The sequence below is a fragment of the Cydia splendana genome, chromosome Z (genome assembly GCF_910591565.1).
Source record: "Cydia splendana chromosome Z, ilCydSple1.2, whole genome shotgun sequence".
In the NCBI taxonomy this organism is placed as follows: domain Eukaryota; kingdom Metazoa; phylum Arthropoda; class Insecta; order Lepidoptera; family Tortricidae; genus Cydia; species Cydia splendana.
The window spans coordinates 46,030,906-46,043,845 of record NC_085987.1 but is presented as its reverse complement, the minus strand read 5'-3'; the positions used below and the strand labels follow the sequence as shown (position 1 = coordinate 46,043,845).

The 12,940-nt window shown below is 39.4% G+C and overlaps 1 protein-coding gene across 2 annotated transcripts in view; it reads left to right on the top strand.

The window, feature by feature from the left end:
- The window catches only part of LOC134804040 (tyrosine-protein kinase Abl), a 78,063-nt gene that overhangs the window by 34,297 nt on the left and 30,826 nt on the right, over window positions 1–12,940 (top strand). The window contains exons 1-7 of one of the 2 annotated variants that reach the window (XM_063776919.1): window positions 3,214–3,252; window positions 8,014–8,213; window positions 9,136–9,234; window positions 9,790–9,982; window positions 10,502–10,557; window positions 10,824–11,107; window positions 11,281–11,557. In XM_063776919.1, coding sequence (XP_063632989.1) covers window positions 8,031–8,213; window positions 9,136–9,234; window positions 9,790–9,982; window positions 10,502–10,557; window positions 10,824–11,107; window positions 11,281–11,557 — 1,092 coding nt within the window. In that variant the 5' untranslated portion in view covers window positions 3,214–3,252; window positions 8,014–8,030. Of the gene's footprint in view, window positions 1–3,213; window positions 3,253–8,013; window positions 8,214–9,135; window positions 9,235–9,789; window positions 9,983–10,501; window positions 10,558–10,823; window positions 11,108–11,280; window positions 11,558–12,940 lie in introns of those variants that run through there. The other variant, XM_063776918.1, reaches the window with a different exon arrangement.

Sequence of the window (12,940 nt, the reverse complement as noted above, 5' to 3'; positions counted from 1 at the left end):
ATTTTTCCACAACTCCTAGAATGGAGCAAACTCGGATTACACTAATTTAGAACCAAATGAAGGTATTAAGACGATTTCCAGTTTGCTGGGAATTAATTCCTGGAGAATTTCTAATTTGACTATCCTACCACCGCATCAGATGATAATATTGATAATTGATCATTTACACTATTGCAAAGCTGGGGGTCTAGCCAAGATGACCATTGTACATATGCAAGTTGCGGAAACTTTCCATAAAATTCTATAAATTCTCGGAAATTTCATGAAACTTTCACTAGGAAATATGGAAAATTTAAATTTAAAATTGGAAAGTTTCAATTCTTATACAAAAATGTAAGAAATTTTCCGAATTTTTCCTACGTTAAATTTCCGAAACATTTCGCAATTTTGGAAAGTTTCCTTAGGCACATCAGTAATTGTACATCGTCAAACGCCAAACTAAAAGCTAAACATGCATCAGGATGACACATGCCACATGACTATTTCCATACATTATTTAAGTTTCGACCGGCGTTACCTATCAGGGATGTTGCGGATGCAGATTTTTTGACATCCGCGGACGCGGATGCGGATGTCAAGATTAGGTACTTAAAAAACGTCAAATATTACATTTTAATAATTTATATTAAAAAAAAGGAAACGTTTAGAGTCTGTGCGGAAAGAGAAGAGTCGTGGAATGTATGGGGCCCAATGCATTCCACGACTCTTCTCTTTTCGAACAGACTCTATATTTATAGAATATATAGGTGCGTTATATTTAATAAACAGTAACTTGGCCGACTTTTCAGAATCTAGACGATTTCGTTATAGGTAATGATGAAATTACCTAGCACTTATGCCGCCGCTAAGACGTTCCTGTACCGACTTAATGTTAGACATCCGCTTCCGCATTAAGCTCCGCATCGAGATTATGCGGATGCGGATTTCGAAAATAATGCGGAAGTTCCGCGGATGCGGATGCGAATATTCGCAACATCCCTGTTACCTATCAACGATTATCATCTTGGCTAGCCCCCCTGATCATACGAGAGACAATTGGACCATGTTTGAAGCCTCACTTTAGGAATATCCTTCTTTTTTCTCTGTCATGCAATTAGCCTCATGCATGAAATTTATATTTGACCGAAATATTTTTTTATCGGATGTTTGTTGCCGTTATATCATGCTACAAATGCATTTCCGTTATTAAATTATCATTTAATTGCTTAAAATAATAAATAAAAAGTACAAGAATTTGCCCGCGAAAAGCTAGTGAGTGAAACGCAACGCCATTAGTCGAAACGTCACGTGACGTCACTCGTTTAACCAATTGTTAAGACCAACCAAGAGTGAAAGAGATGGCATTATGACCTGACTCGCCAAGTCTCCACTAAGTAGCAAACGTCAGTTGCGTTCACACCGAGTGACGTCATCAGTTCAGTCGAATTCGCGCCAAAATGCGTTTCAACCGCTCAAAACCTTTCAACATTTTAAATATTTATTAATAATATGGGAACGTTTATAAAAGTATTTTTATTTTTTCTGGTGTTCAAACGATATGAATAATGATTTAAAAAAAAACTCATGCATGAGGCTAATAGCCTTGTTTCGCTAGATGGCTATACTTTATGGTGTTTTTCCACGCTTGCCAAGCCTCGACAAGCCTGAAGGGACGCAGCTATGCGATGGAATGAGATAGCAACATGGCTTGCTCCCTCTAACGCATTACTGCGTCCCTGACGCTTGTCGAGGCTTGGCAAGCGTGGAAAGGTACCATTATATTATACATACTTGTTTCGTTGATAAATAAATGTGAATATTTATTAAAACTTTCATCGTTATAATTGCCCTTTTGCACATTTTAAAGCTTATAAGAGCGAAATTCATTTTTATGGTACAGTTGCCATCATCAGATATATCGGAGCGGCCAAGGCGCTCACAAATATCTGAACACGCCTCTATTGTCAGGGCGTTAAGAGTGTATGTTCAGATATTGTGAACACCTAGGCCGCTCCGATATTTCTGTACGTGATAACTTTTTGCAAAGTCTAGTATTTTGGGCAACTTGCGAGTATGCATTTTTCTTGATATGTATGTTTTTTTAGTTAACAGGATGCATTAATTTGATTAAAAGAATACTATTTCCAAATTAAAATATGTTATAGAAGTTATGTTTGGGGTAGACACTTTATGTAATTTTTTGGAACGTAGCGTTTTTTGCCATTTTGGAATTAGGCCCATACTTATGGAATATGACAAATGTTTAGAAACACCTAGTATACTTTAAATTATAGGGTAAAAAAGTTTATATGCAATTAATAAGTGTGACTAAGTAAACGGACTTAAACTACCGCCTACCGCGAAAAAAAAATCGAAATTTCGTTAACTATCTCTCTACCGCAAGAAGGAAGACCAATAGAGAGACATAACGAAATTTCGATTTTCGTTTTTCGTGGTAGTCGTGCTGACCTCGGGCTAAGTACAATTTATGTTAGTCAATTCGTAAACTGGTTAAGGGAGGCGTATTGTTAAACCTCGTAAACATCAGCTGCCTATCCGTTGGTGCGTTGTAGCATCTAAAAGAAAAATCTTAACCCGCCAACGGAGCATCAGCTCACGTTCACGGGGCTTCATTATACATCTCCCTTTAACATTGCACGCGTAACAGGACGCGTAGTGCTGGCCTACGGTCAATATCTTGCCTGATCCGTCAACACAAATTTTATGACCCGCAAGGTCACTCATATCCATAGAAAACGATATACAGAATGGCACATTTCTAGAGACCGAGCTGAAATGATAGTGTCATCTAAGTGATCTATAATCGAGTTAATTTATAGGTAATCGTAAAGCTGGATTAAAATGTAAAACGAAATCATTATAAAATATAATATTTTATACCAGACGTGACCACCCTGCAAAGTTTTTACATTTTAAATTGACACTGACACATGTCATGTCATTCATCGGATCTACTTGCTAGGGTTGAATCATAGAGATTGTTGCACTAATGTTTAACAAACAGTATCTCAAAAACGGTTACAATACATATTAACGTGATTAATATGTGAAAAATAAAGTACGTAGCGTAAACATTCCCCGTTCGCATAAAAGTCCCTCATTCTGTTCCACCCGATATATATTGTGTGACAATGTATACTTTATTTGTATGGTAAATTACTGTGTGATTAATGAGATTCTTTTTTCAATTAATGCATCCTAAAGACGGGGAGAAACCCCTTGGAAGGACGAGGCTGCTCGCCCTCAAAAAAGGTAAAAACTACCCCCCAAAATCCCACAATTCGTTTTCACCCCTAAAATTAAATAACACAAATCATCAATGCATTACTAACTGAAATAGATGTCATATATTGAAGAAAAAGTGACCAAGCCCTCCAGTGGCCGAGGCCACAGAATAAATAATAGTACTAGGTACATCAGAAGGTTCGCTCTCTAACAAAACGCGTCTATTACGACAGATATGACCGCAAGGTGGCGCAAGCGCGATCAGGCATCCGTTCCGTAGCGGTGCGCGGCAACTACTACTGCTAGACACCAAAACTGGTGTGGCCGCATGTACTTGTAGTGACGTGACGAAATCGGGGAGTGAGCCACGCCTGCCGAGGCCGGAAAACACAAATCAAAATATTTAGTAAAAATCATTTGATTTGTACATAAGTTGCAAAACATAATAATTGACTAACTTTATTTTTTTTGTTTCACCTGTACCTTTGTGTGTAATCAAATTTTGCAAGTTAAATTTGACCCTCTTCCCGGTTTCCGATGAAGTTGAAATTTTGCATATATTTGTAAGTCGGGTGGCATATCATTTGTGTTAAAATATTTACTTTCCTTTGTTTAGTTTCCTTTATTTTTACCTTAGTTTTATTATAAATGAAAATAACTACTTAATCATTATATTACATTATTATGTCGCCATGATTATGTCAAAATATTTTAAAGTGACTTCTTTATAATGTGATAACAATTCGACGCTGACGAAGAACTTGAGTGACACATACTCAAATTAATGTCCTCATTCACAAAATAGGCAGATAAATCCGTTATGTTTGGTATTGTGCGTTACAAATAATTTCCGTTCGCCAAAACGAATGGCACCTTTGTAATTCATTGGAGCGTAGCTATCACAGGGGGCTTCGGAGAGTCCCCGATGCTAGGCGCGTGCGGGCGAGTCGTGGCCTCTGACCAAAATTTATTGATGGTATTCTTCTTGGTCGCATCCATCATGACTGATGATCGTGGTTGGTGGGTTTTGTTCGGGCACAAACACACTCTCGCCATCGATTCCGGACCATTGCTTTCCTCACCACGTCGTAGAATTTCTGAGATGGTTCCTCGCCTTTGAGTTGGTCAGTCCATCGTGCTGGTGATATTGATGGTATTACGGATATATGTATAGTCTGGGAATTTTATAAGATGCCCATGTACAGTCGCCATCAGATATATCGGAGCGGCCAAGGTGCTCACAAATATCTGGACACGCCTCTATTGTCATAGCGCTGCGTGCGTGTGCGTGTTCAGATATTTTTGAGCAGCTCGGCTGCTTCGATATATCTGAGGACAACTGTACGATGCCATGTTTTGTGGTAACACAATTATCGAAGAGTAACGGCATATATGTATTTTTTAATTCATTACTAATAAGTAAATGTTATTAATGTTATTATGTTGCCTTATAGACTAGCCTAGAATAGAATAGAATAATAATACTATTGTGTGCCCTAACAGGGTGTCATGATCTGACTATATATAATGTAACACCCAATGTACATGACAATACAATATGAAATAAATGAAATGAAATGAAATGAAATATGTCGGCCCGTGACGGCAACATATCGCTTGTCCAATAGTCCAATATAACACAGTTCTATGTTACATTTTCATAGTTGAAATTCGACTTCATGTCATGTCACTATGACAATGTTCAAATTTCAGTTCGATAAAACTTAACTGTTCGGTGAAACATAGAACCTTGTAATATTTGGCCAGCGATATGTCCAGATGCTTATGCATCTGCTAACGAAACCACAATTAATTGAAATAATCTTTAATAGAAAAAAACCGGGTCCGGGTCCGGGTCCCAGATTATCCATGATTTTTTAGTTAGTTAATGATACAATGAAAAACTAGGTATAGGTTTTCCTTTTTTTCAAAATTTGCAATACAAAAAAATAATCATTAAAAAACAGCGAAACCTATAAACCTCCAATTTATTGTGCTGAAGCGATGCAGTGTTATAAGTTAAGATATAGTTAGTGGAAAGCGTTTTCCCCCGAAATGGATTTTTTTAATAGTACATTTTGTCAGTAGCTATACTTCCCTCTTAAGAACCAATAAAATCACTTGATTTGTTTTCCTCGTTCAGCGTGCAGTGCGCTGCGCTGGTGGCCTAGCGGTAAGAGCGTACGACTTTCAATCCGGAGATCGCGGGTTCAAACCCCGGCTCGTACCAATGAGTTTTTCGGAACTTATGTACCAAATATCATTTGATATTTACCAGTCGCTTTTCGGTGAAGGAAAACATCGTGAGGAAACCCGGCTAATCCCAATAAGTCCTAGTTTCCCCTCTGGGTTGGAAGGTCGGATGGCCGTCGCTTTCGTAAAAACTAGTGTCTACGTCAATTCTTGGGATTAGTTGCCAAGCGGACCCCAGGCTCCCATGAGCCGTGGCAAAATGCCGGGATAACGCGAGTAAGAAGAGTTCAGCGTGCAGTGCGCTCTGGTCGAAACGCAGCCAAAGAGGTTAAAACATGGTGATCTGAACTTAAATACGTTCGAGGCGATTGCTTTGTTCGCATATCGCAATGGGAATTACATAGGGCATTCATACCTAATTGTTATATTCGAAGTGCGGTTTGGTGAATTTATATACTAAACGAATGGAAAACAAAGCTATTGAATGCTCAGTCATCCATTTTGTCGTGCCACCACTGGCGAAATCATCGAAATATGCATTGACTGAGCTTGAGCTTGTAAATTAGTTAAACATTTTATAATTCAATGTTAGACTGTGTAACGAAGTGTTTTTGTAATTCTCAACTAGATTTACAATGAATATCCCCTCTAAAGAGCTTCTTTATACGTACTTATCCACATAGTCACAGAAGGTTTCTATACGAGTTTAATGAATATAAGGAATATTTTCTCGCTTGTGTGCAGAAAAGTTAATTTATTGACAGCTGTGCTACGCTGGCAGCATTTATGCGTAATATTACTGAAATATTGTTACACATTTTATAACGACATACTTACTCAATATTATTTATATCATATCCATTTTTAGGGTTCCGTACCTCAAAAGGAAAAAACGGAACCCTTATAGGATCACTCGTGCGTCTGTCTGTCTGTCTGTCTGTCCGTCTGTCACAGCCCATTTTCTCCAAAAGTACTGGACCAATTAAGTTGAAATTTGGTACACACATGTAAATTCGTGACCCAAAGACGGACATCTTACGTAAACAAATGAATTTTAAACACGGAGGCCACTTTTGGGGGGTAAATGAGAAAATTAAAAAATAATGTTTTTTAAACTATATCGTGTTATACATATCAAATGAAAGAGCTCATTTTGAGAAGCTCAAATATATATTTTTTGTAATTTTAAAATAAATAGTTTAGAAATTATTTAAGAAAATAGTCAAAAAATGACCATTCCCCCCCTTTATCTCCGAATCTACTGGGTCTAAAATTTTGAAAAAAATATACAAAATACTTCTTTACCTATAGATGACAGGAAAACCTATTAGAAATATGCAGTCAAGCGTGAGTCGGACTAATTACTTAGTTTTTGATCCGACCCCTACGGGTTTATTAAAGGCAATTCAATCGCGTTTCACATACAAGGTGGTCCAAACCTTGACGTACAAAATTTTTTTTAGATTCGTCACGTTGTGGGCTATCAGAATATACCCCATGTATGTTATCCGATATTTAGCAGTTTTCGAGTTATGAATTTTTTAACTTTTGTTAAGAAATTCCGGGGTGAAGCTTTGCTTTGCTTTTATGGCTACTAGGTAATTATTGTTGGTGGTATTTGCACTGATAACACGAAATAGCGATGGGGAAGTGACCCCATAAAATAACAGTAGGTATTGGAGCAGGTAAAAATTAACCCTTTGTAGATAACAACCCGTCGCGACGCGGGTCCAGTTAAGATAATGAATAAGTTAAGCAAAATGATGCTTGGTCAATCACATGGCACAATATTAATTTCTCGTGGTAATTTCTGTTTGATTAACGTTAGGAATAACAAGAGGATTTTATTTAATGAATTACTAATTTGGAAACTTTCCACCTCAGTTCCTTTGACCGGCGACTCTGTCAAATTAGACTATTAAGTATCACTATTTTACCTTTTTAAAAACTTAGGGTCTAGCAGTTTCTACAATAACCATAAGTCCTTGAAATTGCTTGTATTTTTTATTTATTTAGGTAAGCGCAAAGTCTAAGCTTGACATGCTTGAACGTAAAATTTTGTCGTTTCCTTTTTTTTCCAACTCACAACAGCCAAGTGAAGTTGCTGATTTTTTTAGCAACTGCGCCGTTTGTCAAGGAGTATGTTACAAAAAGAAACATTCAAAATTCTTCAAGTTTTTTTTTAAATAAATTAATTGCTTCATCCCGGAATTTCTTAACAAAAGTTAAAACTTTAAAAAATCATAACTCGAAAACTATGAAAAATCGGCTGACGTACATGGGGTATATTCTGAAAAAATTTGGACGTCAATAAAAACAATGTTAAAAGTTGGGTAATGTACGGAACCCTTGGAACGCGAGTCCGACTCGCACTTGGCCGGTTTTTTTTCGTGTTGTACGGTCACAGACTTTAATTATTGATCCATTTAGGGTTCAAGCTAATTTGGTTATGAATACTAACGATATGAAATGTCCCGATATGAAACCCTAAGTCTCAACAATTTAAGTCCGTGTACATATGTATATCGATCGACCCTCGCTTGTCATTGCTAACTTTCCACACTTGTATCACAAAATTCACAATTTGTCTAACAGGCGAACAGGTGCGCATAATGAGCTACAACGCGTCGGGGGAGTGGTGCGAGGCGCACACGCTGAGCGGCGCGCTGGGCTGGGTGCCGAGCAACTACGTGACGCCGGTCAACTCGCTGGAGAAGCACTCGTGGTACCACGGGCCCATCTCGCGGAACGCCGCCGAGTACCTGCTCTCTTCAGGCATCAACGGCAGCTTCCTGGTGAGTGGTAGTCGACGGCAGGACACTGTGGTCATTTTTACTTACTTAGTAACTCCAATGGCTCCGCGACCCAAAATGAGACTTGGCCTCCGACACAAGACAGCGCCACTTTTCTCGGTCCTGTGCGACATCTCGCCAATTGTTGACTGAAATGTTATTGAATTGTTGTTGTTGTTGGGTGTTAGGGGTCAGGTAAAGATTGGCCGCATTTTTATCTAATATTGAGTCTTACTTTCTTTCAGTATTTCAAACTACGCTACTAAGATCGCGAATGAACAAACACATTTGTTTTTTATGTTTCCGAAAGTTATGTTTTATGAACTTTTCAGCTACAATTTTGGCGATGTACTTACCTAAATCAAAGATTTTTTTGCCTGTTTGACTGATATATATGTGCTCCGAGTTCGTGGGTGGACTAATATTTTCTAAATAAAATGCGGATTAGTAGAATCCAGGTTCAAATCCTGGCAGGGTCGCCATGTGAGGTGGGATGTTGAATCAAACAAGTCGGTTCGAGTATAGACGTATAATGGCTTAAATAACACAGGGGTGCGAAACTCCTGACGTCGGCCAAACTCGACTCCGAGCAATTATTAGGGTTGACACAACTTGACGTCCCTTTGCGTGCACGACCACGGATAAGATAATGGCTTGAATTTTGACAACCCTAAATAGCCGAAAGGGATAGTGCCATATATTGGGACAGCATGATTTGACCCTGAACCGCTGTCAAACTTCGTTTTTGTAGGAAGTTTCCTTTCTGTACGGCAGTACTATTATTTATTCTGTGAATAACACGTACATGAACTTATATATGTTAAGGCCATGCTTGTGTGTGGGTGAGGCATAGCGCACACTGCAGTTGACGTATGTATAAAAAATGGAATATTCTCAATTCTATATAAATGTATGGTTGTTTCAGGTCCGCGAGTCGGAGTCGAGTCCGGGCCAGAGGAGCATATCACTGCGGTACGAGGGCCGAGTGTACCACTACAGGATCAACGAAGATTCCGACGGAAAGGTACAAACAGCTACACTCTTAACTGTCCATCGGTGGACCTTATTACACAAGGCATAAGGTCCAACGACGGACAGTTAATACTGCAGGCGATGGTATAATGTTTAACCCATGCAGTTTCTTAGAAAAAACATGATTTTAAAGTGGGACACTCCACTTCGCACTAGTTGGGTATTCCGAGGGCGGACAGGTCTTTTTCGGCTTCGTCACTCCAGCGGTATCTGGGACGCCCGGACGGACGTTTTCCGCCCGGGTGCCCCACATACGCTCTTCTCACAGCACGATCCTCCCCCATCCTCTCCAGGTGACCAAGCCAGCGGAGTCGTGTGGCTTTGATCTCTCCAATTACGAGTATATTGGGCATCGCTACCAGCTCCTCTAGCTCCCTATTTTTTCTTCGCCTCCAAGTTCCATCTTCCTCTCTGATAAGCCCCAGAATCATCCGACAGATTTTCCTCTCCGCCACTCAGAGCTTGCTCTATTCTTTCTGAGTCAGCGTCCAAGCTCAGAAAGAAGCATGACAAGTACCTATATAACAAAAGCTTTCCTTATTTCCAGGTGTACGTGACATCGGAGTCCAAATTCGGCACACTAGCCGAACTAGTCCACCACCACTCCGTTCTCGGGGACGGACTTATCACCCAACTGCTCTACCCGGCACCGAAGCGGAACAAGCCCACCGTGTTCCCTCTCGCCCCGCCCGACCAGTGGGAGATCGATCGCACCGATATCGTGATGAAGCACAAGCTAGGTAAAATCAACCTTATGTACTTGGAATAAAGTTCACAACTGCTATACCCGGCTCAACAAGCTTAGTGTCCCCTCTCGCCCCGCCTGACCAGTGAGAGATCCACACCTACGTGATGAAGAAACAACCTACGTAACATCAACCTTATGTCTTCGTTGTAAGGTTTAGTTTAGATTGTCAATGAACAGTGTGACAAGTCACACGACGTTGACTGCATGCGCCGGCAAATTTGGTTGGTGAACTACGCTTAGAATTATCTCACAAACAAATCTGCCGTGCTTAAAACATATGCAGTAATCGCAGTTGAAATGTCATGCAAATTTGTATCTTGTCCCCTTTGAATAAGTTCTTTATTTAAACAATGTTTTTCATGCAAGTACTGCACATACGAAAAGCAGGGCAGAAATAGAGTGACGGAAACTGCAATTTAGTGTTAGATCAACTTCTTTTCTGCTTTACTTTTTTTTGTAACAAAATAATGAGCATGTATTTTTTTGTTTAATGTTGCAACTATGGTTTTAGGAGGCGGGCAGTATGGCGACGTCTACGAGGCTGGTTGGAAGAAGTTTAACATCACGGTAAGTGTCTAATCTCTGCTTCTTTTCATAATCCAATTATATGAAGTACCAACAATCTCATAGTCACATGTGATCTTTGCCATTATAAACACATGGACAGCTAATGAACATACTGTTAGTTTATATAGCATTGAAGCATCGATTGACAAAAGATAATATAAAAAAAAATCTGTCAAAGCAGAACACTCCAAAAAAATAAGTAGGGACTTTTTTGTATCCCATTATTTTGTAAACTGCCAACTGTGAACTTATGATTCTTATACCAGGTCGCCGTAAAAACCCTGAAAGACGACACGATGGCCCTAAAAGACTTCCTCGAAGAGGCTGCCATCATGAAAGAAATGCGGCACCGGAACCTAGTCAAACTCCTCGGCGTGTGCACAAGAGAACCACCCTTCTACATCATCACCGAGTTCATGTCTCGAGGGAATCTGTTGGATTACTTGAGGAACGGCAACCGGCAGCAGATTGACGCGGTGGTGCTCATGTACATGGCCACGCAGATCGCCGAGGGCATGAGCTATTTGGAGAGCAGGAGCTTCATACATAGGTGAGTCATTGGTAGTACTCCATCGTAACCGTGTTGACGGAGTGCTGGATTACTGAAGGAACGGCAACCGGCAGCAGATCGTTTAATTCAAAAATTTAGGATCATTATTACGGACAATGCATCATTTTCATGTTTTTCGAGAGACATACTAATAATCACCTGCTTGTTCACAGGGACCTCGCGGCCCGCAACTGCCTAGTAGGCGAAAGCCACCTCGTCAAAGTGGCGGACTTCGGCCTCGCCCGTCTCATGCGAGACGACACCTACACCGCACACGCCGGCGCCAAGTTCCCCATCAAATGGACGGCGCCTGAAGGCCTGGCTTATAACACGTTCAGTACCAAATCTGATGTCTGGGCCTTCGGGATTCTGCTGTGGGAGATAGCCACTTATGGAATGTCGCCGTATCCTGGAGTGGATTTGGCTGATGTCTATCATATGCTTGAGAAGGTGAGTACTTGTAGCCGCCGTGCAGGTCAGGATCTCGACGACTCAAATAAAAAGCTTTAATTCTTAGTGAACTGATATAATCTTCCAAAGTACTAGTTTACAAGGGTTTCTTGACTAAACGGCTAAATGCAGAAGTGGCGTGTTATTGGTATGGAGGCTGAAGAGAGACTGATTTGCAATATTTGATCAGTACCAAAGGTGGTTTAAATTTAGGTGCCACTAATTGGCCGCGGTATCGAGTATGTGGAGCGCTCCTATTGCATGCTTTAGAAAAAGCTTCCGAATACTAGCCGAGCCCGACGACTGCGTTTAGCTACTGCATTAGGAATATATTGAGATTTTATACAAATAAAAGGTTGCGTTCTACTATTAAACCATGAAACGGGCCACCTTTTAAGGCCTGCATTTCAGCACCATATGAACTTACCTACTTCAGATTGCGGCTAAGAGAATGTCACCGTATTTTGGTATGGACTTGGCTAACCAGAGACTTTAATTGTCTACACCTCACGCCGGAGCCTGTGGTGGTTGGCCTGAAGGCCCGGCTTATGACACCTTTCATACCAAATCTGATATATGGGCTTTTGCCGTATTTGTCTATACATACAATATAAAATTGTAGGTACATAACGGCCTTGACTCACGTCGCCTTTTCTTTTTTCCAAACACTTCAAATACAAAACATTTCATTCAAACAGTAACTCCAAGCGAACGTCATGCTTTAATAAACTAGTCAGGTAATGCTAAATATTGCTAGTTAGTGACAAAGTTTGTAAACGTAGCACTGTAGTCCGTGGTCTTCACTTAATTATACGGCAAATGATGATGGAATTTCCTTTTGCTGAGTTGCTCCATTTGACTCACAGATTGATTTAGGAAGGGGAGCCAATCGAATTTTTGATGCAAAATTTTGACTTAAATGGGGGTGCCCGCCAAAATATGTAAAAAAAAAGTTTTGCTATATGGTCAAGTTTTATATCATATTTGTGTAATAAAATTCATTTCTGAAATTTAAAAAAAGTTAAAAAAAATGAAAAATTAAAATTTGACGTTATGATTTTTTTCAAATAAAAGCCAATATTTTTAAATTTTAATATGTTTAATAGGTGTTTAATAGTTTAATATGTAGACAAAAAACAATAATTTTACAATAAAGCCTTATTATTCCTCATTATAAGAAGTATACACATAGTATTTGTATACTATATAAAATGTGGACAAAATAATATAAAATGTAGAGTTACTTTCGACCATAATTCCGTTGAATAGGAAACAACGATGTGGTTTAAACTATGTCATTGTGTATGTATGGACTTACGAACAAATAATACGAAGTAAATCGACACTTGAAATGAATATATATATATATATATATATATATAT